Consider the following 23,347-nt stretch of genomic DNA (forward strand, 5'->3'; position numbering starts at 1 on the left):
TTATTTGCAAAATTTAAATATAAATATCAAACACATAAAATATAAAAACTCTAAGTGCCTGACTTTACTGATCTAACACAGGCAAAGGTTTTGTACCTGTAAAGACTAGGTTTCAAACCTCCCTTTGTGATGAAGCTGGTGGACAACCTTCATGCACTGAGCTGCTTTAGTGTCCTCGTCTTTGCTCCTTCTGTTCAACCTGCCACCAGCGCATCTCCCTAAAAGAACAGGTCTGCTTTTGGAATGAGAAGAAGAAATGACTTATATGTTCAGTAATTAATATGTGAGGACATAAATGAGAACTGTGATCTAAGCAGAACATTCACATTAGGATCAGTTAGGGGCTCATGTTTTATCATGAGACTGTTCTTATATAGTGCAAATGCATGTTTTATTCTACACATGTCACCCATGAAGCTTCATGTTCCTTTGTCTTCTTAAGTAGCAAAGGGACATACAATAAGTAGGATATAAACTAAATGAATCAGAAATTATTATTGGAATGCTTTATTACACAGTCACCACAACGACAGATAACCACCGGCTAGAGAAGAGTGACACAGACACAGACCCTCACCTCACATGCCCGTATCTCATCAAGCATCCTCCAAACACACGGACTCGTTTTACATTTGAGTTGTAAACAAGGCGCCTGATCTCTTAGAGCTTCAGTCGAAATTCAATGATTTGTTAGTGTTAAGATTAAAACACTGACAGACACACATGAAAAAAACCACAATGGTCATGAAAATAACATGAAAGTGACAAAAGTAATATTGAGTCAAAATGTACTGAAAATTAACTATAAAATCAGACAACCTTTTAAATGTGGCTTAACAGAAACACTTTGAAAAACAAATTAGTGAAACAGGACAAAAATGACGGTTCCCTAGAAAAGACTAAACTAGTTGCACAATGCACAATGCACAAACACAATGCATGTTGACAAACCACAAAGCTTCTAGGAGAAGACAAGACAAAACTGGAAGAGAAGAAGACTGTCCATACTGTGACACGTGGAGGAGGCTCAGTTCTGTTCTGGGCTGCTTTGCTGCCTCTGGAATCAATGAGAAGACAAATGTGCTGCCTGGTGTCAGAAAGCAGGTCCTGGGTCTAACAGGATCAAAAACAAGCTAGAACAAACAGCTAGAAACACCAAAGAATGGATCACAGCCTGATCTCAATCCAATCAACATCTGGAAAAGGACCCTTCAAATCTAAGATGCCTGGAGCAGTTTGCTCAGCCGCTGACAGGTGCAGGCGTCTCACTGACAGAAATACAGTATTAGGTGAAGGAACCATCCTTTTAGTCCAGGCCTGTTTCACGAGTTTGTTTTTAAAATTATTCTGTTGAGCCACATTTTAAAAGCATAACGTCCATGACCCTCATGGTTTTTCTTTCATTAACAGAGGGAACCAACACATTGTGTAGACTGGTGAATTTATATGCATTCTTGCTATTCTTGAGCAGGTTATTTTCTCCTTAGCTTATGCAGGAAGACAGAGCTCTGGCTTCTGCAGTCAGAGTCATGCTGGCTTATCAGAATGATGCGAGTATATGGAGGTGGACATTTTATAGAAACCATGGATTCCTCCTTAATTCTAAAAGGTGTGGTATAAATATGAAACATGCTAAAGGTTTCATTCCAAACTTACAAAGACTCATACATGAGGTATCGGTGCCAGCAGTTATGGGCTGGGCTGTCGGCAGCCATCATACAGTATACTGTACACACACTAGACTTCCAGCCGTGGCCTCGGACTGTAACACATCAGTGGATTCACTACACTACTGTACGTAACCAACGATCACAAAAGAGCTCACATAGCTGTTGCCAAAGTGAGGGGTTTGGGAACCAAAGTAACGTTTGGAATTTAAGGCATTGTGTCGTGCAAGACAAGAATCTAACTAAGAACAACAGTCATTACAAATGAGATGCATCAGTTCAGCAAACAAACCAGGAAACCGGGTGAAATTAGGTGCCACAATTGAATCTAAGAAACATTTATTAATTACTGAGGGTAATAAATGCTCAAAGAATTATTAAAAATCATGTGTCATTGAAGGTAAGTGATTAAAAGTGTATACAAACACAAACCTAAGGGAACTAAGGAAAAAGAGGAAGCAGGTGGAAGCATCGGATGCTGATCCAGTAAAAGGCAGTTAGAGCGTCTGACCAGCTCCTGAGGGTCGGACTGTTAACCATCGGCACACAGATCGCCTGCTGTGATGTGAACAGACGCACCACAACAAATCATTACAAACCCAACACAAGCTTCGGGACTATGTTTACACGGTTCTGAAGGTAAGACTTTTAATAACTCTTCCTTGAAATACCGATATGATTAGTTCATTTTGTCCTGTGTTATTAGATTTAAATTGTTAGTCCAAATTAAAAAAAACTGATTAAAATTCACCTACAGAAATAAATTAAAATAAATGCTCGTCTCCTATTATCAGTTTTCCAACAGAATTTGAATACTGGTTTTCGGATTTGGTTTTTAAGTTATGATCTGTATTGGTTTCCCCCTAAAACCATTTTGTTAGTATTATGACTTTTACTTTGTTGAAGCCCATCGTAATCTTCTAGACAACTCACTCGCCCACATGCACGCACGTGCATCCTTGTACTTACGTCAAAGTGAGGACCTCCGCTGACATAATGCCTTCCCTAGCCCCTTACCCCAATTATCACAATTAAAGGCAGACTCACCCTTGCTCTAATCCACACCAAACCTCAATTTTAACCTAAGCCCTAAAATCATATCTTAACCCTCAAACAGGCCTTCAAAGTTGTGGGGACCGGCCAAAGGGCCACACTTGAAAAACCAAGTTTTTTGGGCCCTACTTTGATGCAACCATAAGGATAAGCATGTACGCACACACATACCCCGTATGTAGAGGTAAAATGAGGGCACACGTTCCAGATCTTGGCATACAGGTTGGCATATAGCACAGTGGCAAGCAACATGGCACAAGACCTTTACTGAATAAATAGTAATAAATAAAGAGTGTGTCTGAGTCCATGTGTGAGCAAGCAGAGGTTCGTGTTATTTAATGTTCTTCAGCAGGGAGGTGCGGGCGTTCACCACAGCCTTGAAGGCGTCTTCGCTCCCAGGGGCCACACATTTATCCGGGTGCAGCAGCACTGCCAGCTTCCTGTACGCCTTGTTCACCTCCTCGCTGGAACCAGACCAGATGCAATGTTAGGAGCTACTGGCATGGTTACATAGTCACAACCACATCATTAGCTCATAACCTGTCAGAAGCACTGTCTCCCAATCATCTACTTTTACTAAGGCAACCTAAGCAGCTAAAACATTTCAGTTTATCTATAGTCAGTGTGTTCCCACACTGGAGCAGGCTTGACAACAAACAAGGAGAAACACGGTCCTGATGCTGGATCAGCAAATTAAAGAAGACGTGAAGATGAGCTGATGAATTTACAAGAAACACAACATCACTGAAGTTGCCATGCGTCTGGTCCAATCCTGAGTCCAGTATTCCTGAAATATTTCACACCTTGGATGAATAATTAATGTAATTTATTGTCAACAATACCATTAATGATTAGTTGAACTTCCCCTATTTCCATAGTAGTTGCCATATACACTGTCAGTATAAAACTGTACTATACTGTAGACGTACTGTGTGTTCCACATGTTTGGTTAAATGATAAACTGCTTTTTATATCCTGTAGTTATGTAATGACAATAAGTTGAACGTAATCCAATCCAAGCACATTACAGAAGAAGGTAGACAGCACAATAAGGCAGCTGCTTCATAAATGGTGGTGATGAAATCAACCAGCAGTTAGATGCATGCGTCCTCAAAGGTTTGGGAGCATTTTATGTTAAACAAAGAAGACTTTAACCTAAAGTTATGCAAAACTGAACCGAGCAAGAAGCATCACAATGATGCAGAGACACTGGGTTCATGGATGAAGGTGAAGCAGCACAGTAACAGAAACTGTAGATGTGGAGAGGGTGCTGCTGGATGGTGGTGGACTCGCCTTTTTATAGGTCCCAATTATAAAATGAAGTTATCAGTATTATACTATAATAATAAAAACCCAAGCTGTCTACATACCGCGTGGCACCAGGTTTCACACCAAGCATATCCCAGGAGTCCTTGCTGTTGCGGATGCGTCGGATGGTGTCGGCCTGCTCTTTGGTGAAGCCAACGCTGACCTCCGACACTGGACGCTTCCCACCATTCTCACACATGTCAGTGATGGATGAGAAGAAGGCCTGAGGGCACAGGCACAAGTCTCTCAGACCCAGCACTTCCTCTGATAAGAATTATGCAAACTGACATGTGTAACTGTGTGAACCTGAAACATCTCGTTGATGCCTTCTCCACTCTGCGCTGACGTCTCGAAGTAATGGAAACCTCGAGACTCTGCCCACAGTCGTCCCTCCCCCTCGTCCACCACTCGCCGCTTAGTCAGGTCCACCTGTACAGATGTACTGGCTGGTAATGAACTCACACATATAGTGAAAAGATTGAGTCAAATAAATTACACTTAACTGGATTATGTTTTCTTAAGATGTTTTGCTATATCTGTGCACATCACATTTGTCACACACAACATTGACCCAATCTCTTCAAATCTACTGTATAACTAGTGATGTGACGTTCCGTATCGAGGCTACAAAGCGTGTGCCGAGTAGAGGAGCCGGTGTTTCTGCGATGCGCGTACAGAGGCTCGCTTCATTTAGGGGCGGGGCTGAATTGATGACGTGCAAATCCTTTTCCATTATGCCAGTGTGTATGTATGTATGTATCTATGTATGTTTATATATACAGTGTGACATACAATATACATGTTTTGCATATTTCTTTATTTTGCTGACAGTTTAATTTACAGGTTTTCTGCAAAATGCCACACGCTTCAAATGCCATCTTATATTCTTGCGTCCAGTAGATGTCCTACTAGAGCAAATGAAGCTTAAGGAGAGCACTGGGGTAATCCAACTGGATGAAAGGCGCCCATCACTATCTAGAACCCATAGCAGGCGTTTAGCAGAGTTACAGCCTTGCAGCTGATCTTATGAGCTCTACCTTGTTGGCGCAGACGATGAACACGATGCTGTCCATGTTGGCCTGGGAGCCCATTTCTTGTTTCATCTCCCCCAGCCAGCTGTCAAGGGCATCGAAACTCTCCCTCAGGCCGACGTCATACACCAGCAGCACCCCCTGGCTATCCTTATAAAACTCGTTACGCACCTGAGAGACAGGACAGAAACAGTAGCATCACCTGCAGACATGCAAACAGCAGATAGTACTGTAACTGAGTGATGTGATTTACAACTTACATATACTTGTGATCAATTACTTACTTCATAGAAGAACGGATGCCCAGCCATGTCAAAGATGTTCACTTTGATTTCTCTGTCCCGGACCTGCACTCTGACAAACCACAGCACCACAGTAACACGTTAAGGCAGTTAACATACCTGTAGCACAGCGTGTGGTCTATGAAGGTGCTACAATGACGGAGGAACAAGGATCACGTTTGTTACACAAACACAGTAAAGCATCAGTTATTCAGTAAATTAACTCACTTGGTGACGCCATAGTCGATGCCAATAGTGGCCAAATATTTGGGAACGAACCTCTTCTCGCAATAGCGTTTGATGATGCAGCTCTATGGCAGACAATTAGACAGGATGAAAACCCCAGGAACATTGTCCTGAAGCACTGACACCAGCAGGTCTGTCTGCAATGTTTAACCTAGAGGCTTGTTTAAAAGTAGCAGGCATAAAAACCTTCCGTTAACACGAACACTTTTGGTCATAGTAATGCGATGTTTTAAATGTGTTCCATGTCCGAACACACACATCTGATGAACGTTTGTACGAACTAACCTTCTCATGACTCATCACAACAGAAGCTTAACGTAGCAGGTAGTTTTACACAGCTAGTTACTGATGGATCATTGCTGCATTGAACGGCAGGACGGGCAATAATCGGGGAGGGTGGAAACCACTGTTTTACAGAGTCAATACAAGGAATAGAATTAGTCATTTTACGTATTTTAGGTTCAAAGCAGCTGCTCGTCAGTAAATTTAATACGTCTGCTTCAGTGATTGCATCTATTTTCACTCGTCGATATTCGGCTTAGCTTGGAATAAACTGTCGGACACGTACCTTTCCAACTTCTGCGTTCCCTAAACTAATCACCTTCACACGCAGCGACTTCTTGTTGTCTCTCCGTTTCGTTGCGTTTGTCTCCATTTGAACGTGTTTGTAAAACTAGAATCTATAGTAACACTGTTCTGACTGTAAACGGAGGAACTCTGTTGACAGGCGCTTCTGCTGCTGCTGTAGTGAGCGCGGCTAACTATGCTAACTAGTCGTTGGCAACTGGCTACTAATTAGCACGGCTCTCGTATTCTTACGTATTAACGCAGCGATTACACACATCGCATTGTTGCATTTTATCATTAGCGCCAGTGTTTTGGTTCAACATTTATTGTGCATCATTACGAACACACAAACAGCCTTCTGGCCTCATAGCACATATCCTAACAAACAGAAATAGCCTCTTCCCTTCAGTCTTTTCAAAATAAGAGCGTGTCAGAAAGCACAGGAGGACACTCGCTTTTCGGCGGGAGCCTGAACGAAACAGAAAGACTTTAGGTAAGTTCAGGAACGTTTGATTGTTACATTATCAAACAGCGACATCCTTTAGGTAGAGAAGAGCTTCGATTCATCACAATCATTCATGTGAACCGATAATATTTAAGGCATAAACATAAAATGTTTTGTTTTGTCCACCATCTGAGAGAAGATCCGCCTGTGCACGTTAATCTGAGACATAAACGATTTTATTGTAGTTAAAATTAGAATCTACATAGCAAACATAATCAGAATAAAGGCAAATTAATCATACAAAAATAGGCTAATATTACTAATGTATAAACGTCACATAAAAGTCAGAGCACACATTCTCAGGACAATATCAAAACAAAAAGGTCTGATAATCAGTCTGATGTTAAAAATACACCATAAAAAATAAAACTGAAAAAATTACAATTTAAAGAATAGCAGAGACAGATTCCAACAACAAATTAATGGACATAGGAAAACTTTATAGATTAGTTACTGATTCAAGAGTTCAAATAAAATGTTTAATTGTGTAACATATGGAGACACAAAGCAATGGCTATAAAATTCATAATACAGGCATAACTGGCTCTGGTCTTTGCTTTGGTTGACCTGTTATAATAATAAAGGGAACCTGGCATTTTACAATAAAGCCACTATAAATATTTACAATTTATCATTTAAAAATGCTGTTTCTGAGGTTTCATATCGCACAGCTATAAATTTAATCCATTTAATTTCCTCCAACACTGACACTAAGTAAAACAGTGATTACTAGAACAGAGGAAAGCATTTGTGTGTTGTTTTTCCAAAGATATCATGATCTGTATTTAACATGTTAATATATACAAGGTAAAAATAAGAAACTTACACATCTACTGAATCTTTGCCAAATATTACATGCCCAGCATCAGCATGGCTCCCTTTATGAGCTTGTTCTCAGGCGTGATGTGAAAATGATGGAGCATCTTTGGGACTAAAACAGGTTGGCTTCATTGGTTTTATAGGGTTGTTATGGTACGTACCATCCGTATAAATACCACCACTGGACTGGACGAGGAGCACAAGACACATTGTGTTACAATGTGCAGGACGACCCCGACCAGTAGAGGTCACCAAACCATTAACTGCATCACTTTCAGTAGTAGCTGGTGTTGGTGTGCCCTACACACGGTCCACTACACATTTTGTGTACTGATCAAACATCTTCAAATGTGTCAAATTGTTACATTTATGTCTTTTTACAGTGGGCGTTTGTATTTTGTCCAAATGTGATTAAAACATTTACAGTAGCAAATTTACAAAATCACCTTTTTTATATAACACCAAAATAGACTGACAATCCAGATAATCCAGATGTTGTTTAAAATAATTTCTAAATCGAATAAAACAACTTTAAACCTTTAATAAAGGGGAATCCTTAATGCAGTTCAGTCAGGATGAAACAACATCGTTTGTCCAGAAACCCAGCCGCCGAGTGGAGTTTAGTCGCTGCGTTAACGAGCAGGAAGCGGCTGCATCTGGAGGGACTGGTAAGTGTCTTTGGTGGCAGAACTCAGGCCCTGAAGAAACACAAGCTATTTATCAGCCTTCACACCAAACTCAGCGGCACCACCTTTAAAAACACAACTTGTTCACTCACCTGGTACAGCTGGTCGTTCTTCCTCTGGCGCTGACGACCCAAAACAGACACAAAAAATAGTAAATGATACAAAACATGGCAGTTTACTAATAATAAACCCGCTCTTACAAACTTACCCCCTCTCTTTTCACTGGAAGCTCCTTGTATTCATCACCTCCAGACCTTTGCAGTGGCTAAACATTAGAAAGGTGAAGAAATAATTATGCTCAGCAGAGAGAAAGGGGACGAAAGAGAACCACAAGAGAATAACAAAATGATGACACTATACTGATATCTACAAGTATTATCTAACAAGTTATATATGCAGTCAAGCCCAAAATTATTCATACCTCTGGCAACCTCTGACTTAAAGTTACTTTTATTCAACAAGAAAGTTTTTTTAATGACACAAGCATCTCTCAAAACATAAGATGATGTGAAAAAAGAGAAAAAAAATATTACTCATCTTTTATTTACATTTAAACAAATAGTGGCATTTTTTATATTATTTATGCTTCTCAATAATCAATAGAAAAGCCTTTATTGGCTGTTACAATAATCAGGCTTCATATTAAGCTTACCAGCTTGCATTTTTGGTATATCTTTCTTAAGAGAAGCGCTCCAACCCTTTCAGGTTGAAATGCCTCCTAAATAAAAGATAAGTAATTTTTTTTTCCACAATGATGAATCTTTTACTTAGTCTTGTTATGTTTTGAGAGAAACCTGTGTTATTTCCAGTCAAAAAAAAGTTGCCAGGGGTATGAATAATTTCAGGCTTGACTGTATATGTACATACTTACACACAGGAGCACACACATATATATATACATACATATACACATTTAATTTACTTTTATATGCACATGTACACTACCGTTCAAAAGTTTGGGGTCACTTAGAAATGACAGAAAGGCACTTTTTTTGCAATGGTGATATCTTTAAAAGATTCAGAAATACACTGTTTACATCACTAATGTGGTAAATGACTATGTTAGGCAAATGACTGATTTACTTGTATCATGTACTTGTACTTGTGTAGAGGCAACTGTCACTGCAGTGTAGTATTGTAGTATAATTTGGTACAATGTGTCTGCTCATTGCGTCAGAAGGCCTAGTTTACCAGATTACCCCAACAAATTAACATCCAGAATGCCAAGAGTCTGCAATTCTGCAATTACTGCAAATGGAGGATTCTTTGACGAAAGCAAAGTTTGAAGATTTTTAATTTTATTTCAAATACAAATCATTATATTTAACCTTTTCAGTGTGACTATATTTTCTATTCATTTTACAACTCGTGCTGTCAAATAAAAGTGTGACTTCTAATGGAAAACACAAAATTGTCTGGGTGACCCCAAACTTTTGAACGGTAGTGTATATACAACATAATACTCATACATGCAGATGCATTATATTGTGTTATACAAATATACATTATCTTAATAATATCTTAATATACTTATTCAGTTATATAAATAAAAAAATGTAATTTAATAAAAAAAATTAAATACTGTATACAGAGAAAGCATTTAATTGTAGGTTAATAAACAGTTCGTACCGTGTAGGTGGAGTTGTCATCAGTCCGGCGAATCTGTAACACAACAAGTAAATAAATTAAGTTCCAAACCAGCTTTATGTTTATGGTTCCAGTCTGTCCACTTACTATAGAGTTCTCTGAACTTTAAAACCTTAGAACCCATAGAACAGTGAGACTCACCCTTCCTCCGCTCTCAGGGTCTCGTCTCGTCAACGGGGCGTAACCATCACCGTCTGGACCTGCCAGGTCCTAGACAAAAAACACGACAAATGACAATTTCTATATAGATACTAAAACTATTGTGAGTTTTTTACTACACGAGTAATTCATACAACACTGTAGTTATTACAGCAGTGGCTGTAAATGCAGCATCATCAAAAAGCTTTGACTTCGTTTAGTTTAACTTTAATGTTATATGTATATATAGGTATATTTATGTTTCTGCTGTTTGCGCTCCAGCTGCTTCACATTATAGAACCGTGAATACCAAACATCTGCCGTTACAGATCTACAGCAGTGCTGACTCACAGCGTAGATGCCGTTGTCCGCCGCCTTCCCCTTGGTTCTGAAGAACTAAAACATAGGAATCAAATAAAAAAGACAATAAACAGGTTACAAATTAAGAAAAGCAGTCACAGACATCAGTAGGTCATGATATAAAATCAGATTTATGATTTATAATTTTTAGAAATTAAATAATTTGTACATTCAGATTTTGAGCTAAAACCCCTGTAATATGTGGAGTAAATAAGAATTTGCAAACTACTCTTTCTATGAATGAGCATTCAGACATTAGCATGTTTCCACAAAGACTCTGCTGTAGTTATATGAGTGTGAAGTGAAATGCGTGCCGTTTGATGCACAAACCTTTTCTCTGATGAACATGCCGGTGATGATGAGTCCGTAGAGGCCGAGGAAGCCGTCCAGCAGGTAGCACAGCTGGGGGTCATACATGTGTAGGGCCTCTGTAGACACAATGAGATGTCTGGTGTTACTGCAGCCTAACAAACTGAATTGCCAACAATTAGCTTCATGAGTCACGGCACAAAAACCACAGTCAGAACAGAAAGCGAGAGCGACTGGAGATAGCGTCTGGGTGGCGAATGAGCTTCATGGACGTTTGTTCCTACAGTGGAACCTGACAGTCGAACAACATCTGACTCTGGATCCAACCAGCTGCTCTCCTCTGTTACTGGAAGCGTGTCACAGTGACGTGAAGGTGTTTCTACATAATTAACAATCACAAAGAAAGGGTGCGTCGCTGCAGCTGTGCCACCGTGGGACTGATGGAGCTCAGTGGTTTCCTCAGCTGCAGCCGAGCGCTCGCTGCGGCTCCATTAACTGACAGGTGTGTGTTGCTGTGTGGTTCAGCGTGAGACATGACCCAGGCTGCTCGCTGCTACTTACACGTCTGTGAGTCTCAACCCAGAGGATGCTATTTGTGTGTACTGTACACTGTACCTCGGTTCATACTGTGTACTGGTTTGATCCTGATGGTGTCTGGGTAGACCTCTCATGGTCACACAGTGTCTGGTACTTAATAATGGTTGATGTGTGAGCTAATAAAAGCACATTCACCGTGAGGTAACATCATCAGGTCAAATATATTAGTACTGTGTTCGAGCATTTACTGGTTTTAAAGCTCCAGGCCTCGTCTTTCTCCTTATTCAACATCTGCTCTAAATGATCACAGATAGAAATGACTTTGCCTTGCTCAAAAAGTTGACAGTGTTTAGATGTGAACATCCTGCTGTAAACTCAACAGGCTAATACAGAATGATTTATAATGAGCCCTTTCTCTCTGTCAGACACTTTAAATCCGGGTTGTGACACTGAGATGGACCCTTTCCTTCTGATTCCAGCTAAGAGATAAGCACATGAGCAGGATGAGGTTTAACTGGTTCCATTCTTGTCTTGATTCTAACTAAAATAACGAAAGGTCCATTTGCCTGTGGATCATGTTTGTATGAGCACAGAGGAGCTTTCATCACTAACAACATCAGATCCCAGCGATGATTTCATGGTCAAGAGCGAGTGTTGAGCAACTACAGCAAAACAGGACATTTGTGGGAGGAGGGGAGGGGTGATAATCTGATTAACACCACAGCATTCATCAAAACCTGCCTTAAAGACTTATATTCCATCTTCACAGAGATAACAGTAATATGACTGAAGTTAACAGTCGATGGTTCCACAGACAAAACGCAACTCTGTGACAGAGTTTTGACAGAGACCAGTGGATTCTCTGCTACAGGCCAGAGTTGCTGTGAAAGGTTGTTAGACACACACGGTCCTGATTAAAGGCTCATTTATCATTACATCATTGCGGAAGAGTCACTTCAGTCATTAAATAAATATGACCACCTTTAGAACTATGATGTCAACATTTGTCCTTACGAGTCCAAACATCTGAACTGATGCAGACACAGATCCAACCTGCAGCAAAGGGACTGGAGCAGCACAGCAGCCTCGTGCAGCGGGTGTTTACCCTCAGCGTTCACACTGTAAAGATAAGCAACGTTCGCTCCATGAGGAGGCCGGACAGACAGAAAGACAAATAGATGGTGCGCTTAGGGAGCTAGTGTTTTGCTCAAGGACACACCTGGTGACGGAGGCGGGGATCAAACCAGGGACATTCTGCATCCCAGGATGCTCTACCCACTGAGCTACTAGGACACAAGTTCTTTATTATCTGTATCTGAGTGAGTGAATGGGAGCAGTTAGAGCTGTGCTACGGCTAGAGACACTACAGCCACAGTATCAAAGTCGTCTCGCTGTGGGTTGATTGTAATGAAGCTGTAATGAATCAGACTTTGACGCTAAATGCTCATCTGTTTTCAGAAGCTCAGTGACATCAATGGAAAACCAAGCACATCATTAACATAAATGTTGATCACTCATCACATAAGAAACCTTGTTTTCCATAACAACCCTGAACTCACCAAGGTATTGTGTCCTCAAACACACTATCAGTCTCTGCTTCAGTAGCCCCCGGCGGTTCACAACCAAACTCAGGTTTGGCTTGAAGGCAACACAAACGAGCAGTTCGACACTGATGATGTTGAATGTACAGAATCATACTTCATATAGAAACAGCTGCTGAATCACCTTGTACCAGTGATATGATAAGACGTGTCGTGAATATCCAGCTTCCTCATGAACCAATTCAGAATGGGAGCGACTCTACTTACACCTGAGCCATAAAACAAATGCATTTAATGTCTACTTTTTTATTATTTATTGACATAAACAGTAGTTCTGCATATAGACATGAACCTTCTTATATTCGACAAACAGGGGTGCTTTTATTTTCACTGCTGACCTATTGATTATATACGTCTCTTTGCTGCCTTTGTCCAGTGTCCTTCATAGTGCGTCACATTATTTTTAATATGTTCTTGATGGAATAGAAGAATCATGGAAGAATTCATTCTTTACCAACTCCTCATACAACATGTTATGAATGAAGCACCTCACATTCTGCAATCTGACAAATCTGACAAATAAAACCTACAACAGCCAACTTAGTACTTAAACCCCACTGAGGTTCTAGTGGGTGACAAGTAAATCATGTTGACATTCATTTGTCTTTTTCAAGAAGCTGCATGACTCCAACAAGGTGCCGTGTGCTGGGTGAGAAAACATGTAAACAGCAAACACATGGAAAAACTAGTGTTAGCTCAGTCAGCGAGTTTTAGGACGGATCATAATAATGAGTTTGTGTGATTCTAGTCATTCATATTTACAGTAGGAGGCTCAGATAAATGTTTCCACTCGTGCGTTCGTATCTAAGAAGCAGGAAACCGTGTTGATGGCTTGAAAGGGTCGAGTGGAAACAGTGTTTCTAGTTTTGTCGCTTTAAGCACTTAATAAACTTTGGGTTAAAGCATGTGAGAGCAGCAGCTTCCTGAGCGAAAGAGTTCAGGCGGTGTCCCAGTTGGCCCAGTTCAGACCCAGAGTACCACGGTTAGTCAGTAAACATCAGTAAAGCTTCAAAACAGGTCAGACTGTGTCTGAATCTAAATCTTTATTATTTAGTATTATTCATGATTTCCTCCATTTACTGCATGACAGTGTTCCACCTACTGTACTATGAGTTCCCCTCATTCAGCCTGAGAGCTTCCAGACAAATATCCAGGGGTTCTACGTGGTTCTGCTTCATCTTGGACCCATTAAGAGATGGTAAAATAAAGTCGTACAACCAAGTACAGTACTACATGACACAACAAGCTCAGAGCTGGTCACATCTCTGGTCCACAGACTATATCACACTTCCACTGTGTGATGATATTTGATTCACTCTGTGGTATGGCTAATTCTCTTTTCTACCTTATCGTCCTCTTGCGCTTTGACACTGTGTGTCATTCACACATTCGCTCTGCGGAGGCAGAGCTGCTCTGCAGCTTGAGCTGAGGGTCAAGGACACTTCAGCACACGACCCGTGGAGCCAGGAGTGGAACCACCACCCTATGACTGGTGGGAGCCACTGTTAGACTGTAGACCTGTAGAGACCCTCAGTGTGAAGGACCACTTAGGGTTCTCTACAGATCATTTGTGTTCTTAAACATCATCTGTGTTCAGTAACACATTAGTGGCGTTGCTCATACTTTTGCTTATTAACCCTATAACGCCAAACATATCATATATGATACCTAGGTTTTTCAGCCTTCTACAGCATCAGTGTGAGAACCACCAGTGTATACAATCAGATACTTGCAATACATAGAAATTACACCAGGTAGCAACAAATGATTACCCAAGGGGTTTCCAGGGACAAAATTGCTTACCATTGTGACCCAATGTATAACATGTGATACAAATTGGAACTAACTGAAACTCAGACATCAAAATTGATATTTGATTTTTTTTTTGTTGCTCAGAATTACCCATAAAGGGTCCAGTTTAAAAAAATTGATTTTTTTTCCTCAATTATTTAATGGTTTGGACTTCACAGGGTTAAGAGCTTCAGGCTCAAAGAGGCGACCCAGCTCAACAATCAGTGGCAGCGTCCGTGACCTTCTGTTGTTGGGCTCTGTTTGCGCCTGTTGAATCCATTCGGATTTGTACTGATCTACATCATGATACTTCACGTCATAAACTGAGCTCTGATCATACTGAGATCAGCAGTTTCCTCATCTCCGATATCAGTATCTCAGCAAGACATTTTAAGACATTTTTATCTGGAAGTCTTTGGCTGAGCTGTGTGGCTGTGGTTTCAAAGCTGGCAGTTTGTTCCTGCACACCTGAGTCAGAATCCGGGACACCTCACCACTGTGCATGCATCTCTGCTTTTTGTTTCTCTTCTGGTGTCTCTCCACCCCTTCCTGCCTCTCAGCCGTTCATCTTGTCCTCCATCTTTGCAAAGATGACACGGGTTCAGTGAACATGGCCGTGGGTGACGTTCGTTTGTCGGCTATGTCTGAATTTCTACACTTCTTCGTTTGTTAAACCTGTATTTGTGTGAACAGCAGTGATCGCTGCAGCAGCTTCTGCCACATTATTACCACACAGAGCTGTAGCTGTTTAAGAGTCACGGCTTAGACAAACCACAGAGCTGCTTCCTGAACCGTGGGGTTCACGCTTTGCGGCCAATTAATTCTCTTGACTCAAGTACAAAACCAACGCAGTAATCAGCTCTTCAGATCTATGCGCTGCCTCTTCTAGATGTCAGTAACATGAGCCCAGCCCGCTTCGTGTGTATTATGAGAATCTGGGCAGTGAATATAAATGTAGCCTAAAACACACCAATGTACTGATGACTTGTGTGCTATTGATCCTATTAGTTGAGCGTCACCAGCTCACACCTGCTCAGACACGTCATTGTCTCCATGTCTGTGTTGTTGTATATTATTATTAATATTAATATTATATTCTATATTCTATATTGTATATTATATTGTGACTCATCATCTCCACTGTAGCATTAAAAGTTCTTGATCATTGGTTGTTGATTTGTTAACATAATAACATTACAAACAATAGAAAACCCATGAACCCATTAAACCTGTGAATGAATCCTCACGGTGTCATACACAGCAGGACTATGCTGTCTGATGTTACCTCGTGTCTTTATAGGGCTAAGATGATTTTCAGAAGATCTCACTAGTATGATTTTTATATTTGTTATAAATATAATAAAGCTTCATAATGTCCTAATTATGCAATCTTTACAGACTAAATAACTTTGAAGCCTCAATGTTTGACTGAATGTTTGGTACAGAGCAGACGACGGATCATTCCTGCTTCAGAAAGTCTGTAGATAATCACAGTAAGTATTACGGTACGTTTAAACAACACGTCTGGTACGAACCGTAGGGTCCCACTTTTTTGGCAATAAATGTCTGAATATTTAAGTAAAGATGAGCATTGATGAAAACACATTGTTTTATTGTATATGGTGTTGCTTCCTCTAATAACTCATTAATAATGAGGCCTTCACTGACGTCGCGTATCCCATTTATGATACGTCAACAGAGAAATGAGAAACACTGTGAATATGAACATTCAGACACAGACCTGACTTCAACACTGGTGTGATGTTATAGTTCTGATGAAGCCAACATGCTGAGAGAGTCATTCATTCTGCTCAGGTTTGAGTTAGATTGGGAATTATCTGATGCTGAATGTGATGAATTGCAAAAATAGAACCAAGTATTTAAAGGAAGTGGTTGTTTGGTGAAGTAAAGCAGAATCTGACTGAGCCTCCTATTAATATTTAAACATTTCGGTCTTCGTTTAGCTGGTTTTAACTGGTCGTTGGATGGATGAGAGCTCTTAAAACAAAGCGAGCTGCTTTACTTGAGTTTTAATAAAACACTTGGCTTCATAGGCCTGATGTCACACAGATGAAAAGCTTCCTGCTGCGTGTAGTTAGTTGCTTTATTTTGGCTCTTAAACAATAACATGATGACGAGTCCACTGATTTATTCTGTTAGGAACAGAACTGGAAACAGAATTAGAATTTGATTGGGTCGACAAAAACGAGTGTAAATGCATCCAAACTGATAGTAACTGGGAGCAGACCAGTTCCGTAGTGGGACTAAATAAAACCATTGTCTTCCATGGTCTCAGCATGTTGCACATCATTAGATGGTGGACAGATGTTCATCTTACACCAGGACCAACTGGTATGGGACTGGGAACCACTGCGCTGAACCCCTATCATTAACGCATTACTAGGAGTCATTTCTGTAAAGATCTGTTTTCTACTTAAATCACTTAAATGGAATAAACACATCACAACCTCAGGACTGACCGTCACTGGGTCAGAATTCCATCTTAAAAGATATAGAAATGAAAAATAATAAAAAGAAAGAAATATGACATGTACATGTTAATGAGATACTAACTAGGTTTAAAAAAAAAAAAGTTTATTGACTGACTCTTGCCACTGTCGTTAATAGGAAACATTCAGCTAAGGTTAGCGGCTGATGTCTTTAAGTCAGACATTCTGCAAAACCAGGGCAGAATAAACATACAAAACAGTGAAAACAGTTTTTGTTGCAGTGAGAAACCACGATTAGAGATTTGTTTGTCACCAACCCACAGCAGAGCGGCTAACACTCTATCCAGCTAACACGCTACCGATGTGCTAACACCTGCAGCTCTACAGGAAAAGGCTTGAAAAGACAAAGACAAACCAGAATAGACTCAGGTAGTTTCAGAAGCCCGAGGAGACAGTGAACGACCAGAACCCGGAGGGGAACACGGCTCCAGACTCGTAACGGCTTTCACACATGTCAGACATGACTCTAAAGATGAGACATCTCCATGTGCCTCCACATTTACTAGACTCAGCAGAGAGTCAGAGTGAGGACTGTGACCTTCACCTCCATCTTACCTGTGGGGTCGATGGTGGAGACCAGGACCAGCAGGCCAGCAATCCACGCCCGGACCTGCATTCTCTTCTTTCCCGAGACACGGCTTGACTCTTGAGCTGTTCTGTGTCTCTGGCGTCAACGTGAAACGACTGAGCCCAGCTTGAGTCGTCCTCCGTCGTCTCTGAGTGGAACAGGAAGTGGTGAGAGGCTGCTCTGCCAGGTGACACATTTTGTGTTTACCCATCGCTCTCCCACACATGAAAATGTATTCTTTGTATTTTCATACACATGGAAAAAGAAATGAAGCTTCTCCTGCCACTGCTTTTCATTCAGCATTTGATGTTTCAGCAGAAATGTGTCAATCTGAGAAATCTCTCTGTGTGTATCCACTGTGGCACACAAAGCTCTGATACCTGCTTCTGCTTCTTGTCACAAACTCAAACTACATTTATAGATAACGACACAGTGAAATAACATAATTGACTAAACTGACAGATTCGACATCAGGCCACAATAATAAAATAATCTGCTGAAAATTTATTCCTTTTTAAATCTGCAGATGCTCAGTGTCATTGGCCTCCATTGGCCTTCTGCGACGGCCCACGGCAGCTTCAACTGTATTTATTTGTACATGTAACATGTAAAAGAGATGTCAGAAATGAATGAGCAAAAAGAAAGAGATAATAGTTGTGTAGTTGTGCTGTATTTAGCTTAAGAGCCATAACAATGATGATTAATAAACTAAATGCTGCACAAAATTTTGTTTTCTTTACCAAATACTTCATTTATTTTATTATTACTTTATTATTAAAACTTTACTTTATTATCATTATATTATATATTTATACTTATACTATTATTATTATTATTAATGTCAAAAACCTGTAAATCTACATTATTATCTCTAATCTATATTAAAATGAAATGATTTAATTTTCTATTAAATCACACTTGACGCTCTAAAATGTCAAAATGACGCTGATGGAGCTAAAAGCTCAAAACACACTCCATCATACACATTTTAGGATTGTTACTAGTTTAGTAATATATGGGCCTCAGCCACTTGAGGTGAAGCGAACGCGAAGAGAAAGACGATGAAGCAACAGACTTTAACTTTATGAACGATGAGATCGCACAACTCACCACATACATTGCATCAGGCCAGTGTTCAGCTGCTGCCGTCTCATCTATAATAACATAAATACTTTATATTACTGTCTGACCCTTTACATATAAAACATTAGGTAACACTAACAATAACCTACATAACATGTTTAATTAGCTGTTTATTGTATGAAATGGAATCAGAGCAGAAGGTTCAACTTTGAGCTGACATAGAGATGCTGGTTTTGTCTGCTTTGAGTTGATTCAACAATTTGGTCCAGTTCAGCCACTGAACATGTTACATGTACATCCTACCTGTCAGAGGTGTCAGGATTATTGTCATGACCTCACTAAGGAAAATAAACCTGACAGCGCTGCTGAAGTGAAATCTTTTCTGGAGACAACATAATGAGGCTTATGGAGAGAATGAAAGAGTGAACAAAGATTCCAAAATATAAAACATGTTCTGAGTTTTTTTACACTTAGTTCTTCACTACATCATTCATATGTGTTCATTTACAGTTTTGATCCCTTCAGTGAGAATCTAGAATGTAAACCTTCAGAAGGTGAGTCCAGTGAATATGTAAATATGGTGCTAATATTTCACATAATTAGAATCAAAATCAGAATCAGAAGAAGCTTTATTGCCAGGTCCTGTAGAGAGCACTACAGAGCTAGAAATTTGACTTGGTATTGGCAGGTGGTGCATCACAATGTACATACGAATACACATACATGAGGGGAATATTAAAGTAAAATAGAGATATATATCACCATGACATTTAAATTAAATTAAATGATACGTTACTGTTATGTACACAGTTCTTGTTATTACATGTTGCCTGTTGCTGTATGTTCTCAGTCTTTACTTCACTGACAGCTTCCTTGTTATGAACAACCCCTTTGATTTACTTGCACTCTGATAGTGACCATGGGTGTTGGTCCGTATTAAGCAGTAACCGCTGGGTGCTGTGGTGCTGTGGTGCAGGGTGAGCTTAGCCACATCTGTCTGTGACTGCAAGACTGATACCACCACGATGGACACGCATCCACATGAACACGCTGGGCTGTTTATCCTCCACTATGCTACTGGGTCAGACCCTATATGACAACAACGTTTCAGATCCTCTAATCAAATGATAATAAGACTATAGACTCACTCTACCAGTGTGTGGAGGAAATCAATATCCTAATATATTGATAATATAGAACTGGACCTGGATTCATTCCATTTACCTCCATCGTCACCATCTGCTGATAGAACCTACTTAATCTGCTCTGCCTTCATGTGATATCAGCCACATGTCTGGGAATCAGTCCACTGACATGGTTGAATAACAGGATGCTAAACACACTAACACACTAACGCACTAACGCGTCCAGATGTTCTGAGGGTCTGTCATCCTGTCAGAGGAAACTTAATAGAAACTGAGGGCAGATGGAGGAAAATTCACATGCAGCCTTTAGTTTTTAAAACTGCCCTCTAAGAAATGTACAGTTTCATCTTCCCGTGATACCCTAACAATAAAATCTGCATTCAGCTTCCACTGGTATACAGTAAAATAGAGTTTATAGTCACACGTACAGTAGGACAACCAACTGACTCTAGCAATGAAGCTGTCGATCCAGTTTGGTTCCAGTTTTGATTCAGTGATTTATAGTGACAAAATATTAAATATTGTCTAACATATTCCAAAATTCAATTATAATGTAATGAAATAAACAGAAACATTAAAGCTTTTTAAAGTTTTATTGTTTTTAAAAGCACACCGCTTTATTATCATTCTACTGACAATGCTCAGACAATGCCTTCACCATAATTCACTTTGGTTCTGCTAAAGTTATAAAGTGGATTAGAGCATGAATGTTTCCTGTTGCTTTTTCACTTCAAGAGGCTCTATTTTTCAAAGAAATGTTTAAATTAACCTTTAGATCAGTGACTAATATCACAGAGAGCCAGGAAACAAACCCATGTGAGTTTGTGTATTTTTCACGGGTATATAAAATATAATTATATTTATAAAATATTCCTATTCCTCTGCAGTAAATACAAAAATGTAGAATATGTGTAGATGATTGTTTACCTGCTTGGAATTCATTATTAGCTCAGTGGCTCCCCATAGAGGCAGGTCTCTGACATTACAGTTTTTCACACACACGCACACGCACACGCACACACACGCACGCACGCACGCACGCACACACACACACACACACACACACACACACACACACACACACACACACACACACACACACACACTTACCCTAAGGTGGAGTTAAACTCAAACTAATTTGTCAAATCACAAAATATGAAACAAATATTGGAATAAGTGTTACAGACAAACAATCCTGATAAATACAGCACAAAGCTTCCAATTAAAAAATAAAGCAAACATTCAAGTTTATACAGCTCACAAAATTAAAAAGAAAAACACTGCAACTCTGCAACTATGTAAAATAATGCTTGGCTTTAAAATGCAAGATGTGGGATTCAAACTGACAACCTCAAGCACATCTCCGAACTCAAGTGTTCAGTCACCTGCTTGTGCTCCACTGATCTGCTGCACACACACACACACACACACACACACACACACACACACACACACACACACACACACACACACACACACACACACACACACACACACACACACACACACACACACACACACACACACACACACACAAACAACAATGTTGTCTCATAGATTCCAGAGGAGTCTGTTAGTTTCTCATCTGCTGGAAAGAGAGAGCAACTGGTAGAAAGCAGATGAAACAGAGCTGGGTGACATCATCACTGACGTGTTTCCACACTGAGAAGTTTGTCCTTTCATTGATCAGTAGCTAGTAGTTTAATTAGCCTGCTCAAATGACATATGAAAAATGGTTTAAATTCTCATGTTATAGAAAACCTGCAGCTTTCTGTCAATGATGCTTCCTGTGAGGTGAGGCCTGGAAGTATTCCTCTGGAGTGACTGTCTTCACACCGCCAAAATAATCCAACACCCAAACCTGAAACACAGAGGAACAGCCATGACAGATCTTTACTGGCAATGGAGGACAACCACCAACAGGTTCCAAAGCCTGAGCAGGTGTATTAGAAGTCAAAGTGAAACCCACAAGGCCTGACTGATGTGGAGACAGCAGATATACCTGTGTGATGTTGAACTTTGCAAAGAACCAGTTGTGGTCTGAAGGCCAGTCGATCATCTCTGGGTGTCGATTGAACAGCGCTTTCTTAGCAAAAGCTGCCTCCTCCGTCCCATTCACCTGTAGGAAGAAGATCCAGTGACTGCTACGACACAACACCTGCATCCACAGGAATTGTGTGTGTGTGTGTGTGTTTGTTTGTGCATACATCAATGACAGTTCCAGACAGGATGACGTGTGCACACAGAGGACTCTGAGGGTCAAACTGCTGCTTTCTGCAGTAATCAGTCTGAGCTAGAGACATGGACAAAGACGCTGCAGGGTTCACCTGCAATAGACACATTATTTCAGCTTTACTTCTGCTTTATTTGTGGCATTTAACTCATTTTCATTAAAAGGAACTAGACTACAGACTTCCAGATGAAACCAGGAATGCTTCACTAACTGTTGACTCATCTCTCATCTTGCTTTGCTGTTTATCATTTAGTTTACCCTAGAGCATGCAGCACATGACTTTAACCCCAAACTGCTGAGTCATTCTGTAAAAACTGCTCTGTCATGGAAGTGTTTGTCTGTTACATAAATTTATTTAGTTTAACTACAAGATAAATTACTATATGATATATAAAATATGCTTATTGCAACAATATAAATATTATATATATATATATATATATATATATATATATATATATATATATATATATATATATATATATATATATATATATTTTTTTTTTTTTTTTTTTTTCCCTCTTGCTTATTATTCTAATTAAAGATTTGAACACACCAGTGAACTTCAGCTATAAGCTCATATATAAGCAATACCACAAAAAAGGAATAAATTAAATCATTAAACGCTAACATTTTAGTAAAGCATACACACAGTCAATATTCAGGTTTTTCCATTTGAAGGCTTTAAATGTGAGACGTTTATGAACTTTGAGAGTAGTATTTAAATTATTCAATAATATTCAATTATTATATAGTGCCAATTCACAACGCTCATCTTAAGGCACTTTATAAGATACGGTTTAAGACAATACACAAGCCAAAGGAACCCGCATAAAGCAAGCCTTTAACTGTAGCTACACACGCGTAGTGTTTCTGAACCCTGCGCGTACCTGCAGGTCCTGCACGGAGATCTCCATGCGGGTCAGGTACAGGTAGGGGACCCCGGAGCTGGACTGCTCCGGGCCATCGCTGATCGAGAAGGCGTTGGAGAACGGTTGCCCCGCCACCGGCTGGTGGGTGGAGATGGTGGCCATGGAGGCCCAGTCGCACTGGTGGACGACATAGCGAGCGACGCGGGCCACCTGGTCGTGGGGCGGTATGTGGAACCGCGAGCAGGACGCGGAGGCAGCGGCGCACAGGAGGCCGAGCAGCAGCGGGAACCCGGGGCGCAGAGACGGCTTCATGGTGTCTGATGACTAGCAGACGAGTGTGGGTACGAAGTAGAGGTAAACAAGCGCACTTCCGCCCTACGGTTTCAAAAT

General features: G+C 40.3%; 3 protein-coding genes and 1 long non-coding RNA gene across 4 annotated transcripts; 1 reads left to right on the forward strand and 3 right to left on the reverse strand.

Annotated features, from left to right (window-relative positions):
- Positions 1 to 491: 491 nt before the first annotated feature.
- On the reverse strand, positions 492 to 6,578 carry dnajc27 (DnaJ (Hsp40) homolog, subfamily C, member 27). The gene is made up of 7 exons (XM_029139347.3): positions 6,155 to 6,578; positions 5,569 to 5,651; positions 5,344 to 5,413; positions 5,066 to 5,230; positions 4,335 to 4,457; positions 4,091 to 4,251; positions 492 to 3,184 (listed from the first exon to the last, which is right to left on the reverse strand). The coding sequence occupies exons 1-7, from the start codon at positions 6,239 to 6,241 to the stop codon at positions 3,052 to 3,054; spliced, it is 822 nt and encodes a 273-aa protein (XP_028995180.1). The 5' UTR covers positions 6,242 to 6,578; the 3' UTR covers positions 492 to 3,051.
- On the forward strand, positions 6,512 to 18,324 carry LOC114848655 (uncharacterized). The gene is made up of 3 exons (XR_003784493.2): positions 6,512 to 6,646; positions 17,563 to 17,811; positions 18,151 to 18,324. It is a non-coding gene; the product is annotated as an uncharacterized LOC114848655 (long non-coding RNA).
- Positions 6,817 to 17,753, reverse strand: LOC114848647 (T-cell surface glycoprotein CD3 zeta chain-like). Its single transcript, XM_029139359.3, has 8 exons — positions 17,612 to 17,753; positions 10,639 to 10,736; positions 10,300 to 10,344; positions 9,952 to 10,020; positions 9,793 to 9,825; positions 8,372 to 8,428; positions 8,256 to 8,285; positions 6,817 to 8,175 (listed from the first exon to the last, which is right to left on the reverse strand). Exons 1-8 carry the CDS (start codon positions 17,670 to 17,672, stop codon positions 8,110 to 8,112), a joined length of 459 nt encoding a protein of 152 aa, XP_028995192.1. The 5' UTR covers positions 17,673 to 17,753; the 3' UTR covers positions 6,817 to 8,109.
- Positions 18,325 to 20,430: 2,106 nt separating the features above from the next.
- On the reverse strand, positions 20,431 to 23,338 carry creg1 (cellular repressor of E1A-stimulated genes 1). The gene is made up of 4 exons (XM_029139258.3): positions 22,976 to 23,338; positions 22,060 to 22,179; positions 21,855 to 21,971; positions 20,431 to 21,713 (listed from the first exon to the last, which is right to left on the reverse strand). The coding sequence occupies exons 1-4, from the start codon at positions 23,267 to 23,269 to the stop codon at positions 21,627 to 21,629; spliced, it is 618 nt and encodes a 205-aa protein (XP_028995091.1). The 5' UTR covers positions 23,270 to 23,338; the 3' UTR covers positions 20,431 to 21,626.
- Positions 23,339 to 23,347: the final 9 nt, after the last annotated feature.

The sequence above is a fragment of the Betta splendens genome, chromosome 2 (genome assembly GCF_900634795.4).
Source record: "Betta splendens chromosome 2, fBetSpl5.4, whole genome shotgun sequence".
In the NCBI taxonomy this organism is placed as follows: Eukaryota; Metazoa; Chordata; class Actinopteri; order Anabantiformes; family Osphronemidae; genus Betta; species Betta splendens.

What these genes read in the sequence shown, in the direction of transcription:
- LOC114848647 (XM_029139359.3), bottom strand. Translation starts at nt 17,672, where the DNA reads ATGCAGGTCCGGGCGTGGATTGCTGGCCTGCTGGTCCTGGTCTCCACC. An exon ending in CTCCACCATCGACCCCACAG is followed by an intron (nt 10,737 to 17,611) that starts GTAAGATGGAGG and finishes TTGTGTCTACAG; the next exon opens with AGGCCCTACACATGTATGAC. An exon ending in TTCCAGTGAAAAGAGAGGGG is followed by an intron (nt 8,286 to 8,371) that starts GTAAGTTTGTAA and finishes TTGGGTCGTCAG; the next exon opens with CGCCAGAGGAAGAACGACCA.
- creg1 (XM_029139258.3), bottom strand. Translation starts at nt 23,269, where the DNA reads ATGAAGCCGTCTCTGCGCCCCGGGTTCCCGCTGCTGCTCGGCCTCCTG. An exon ending in TCTCCGTGCAGGACCTGCAG is followed by an intron (nt 22,180 to 22,975) that starts GTACGCGCAGGG and finishes TGTCTATTGCAG; the next exon opens with GTGAACCCTGCAGCGTCTTT. An exon ending in CAAAGTTCAACATCACACAG is followed by an intron (nt 21,714 to 21,854) that starts GTATATCTGCTG and finishes TCTGTGTTTCAG; the next exon opens with GTTTGGGTGTTGGATTATTT.
- dnajc27 (XM_029139347.3), bottom strand. Translation starts at nt 6,241, where the DNA reads ATGGAGACAAACGCAACGAAACGGAGAGACAACAAGAAGTCGCTGCGT. An exon ending in GGAACGCAGAAGTTGGAAAG is followed by an intron (nt 5,652 to 6,154) that starts GTACGTGTCCGA and finishes TGTCTGCCATAG; the next exon opens with AGCTGCATCATCAAACGCTA. An exon ending in GGCATCCGTTCTTCTATGAA is followed by an intron (nt 5,231 to 5,343) that starts GTAAGTAATTGA and finishes CCTGTCTCTCAG; the next exon opens with GTGCGTAACGAGTTTTATAA.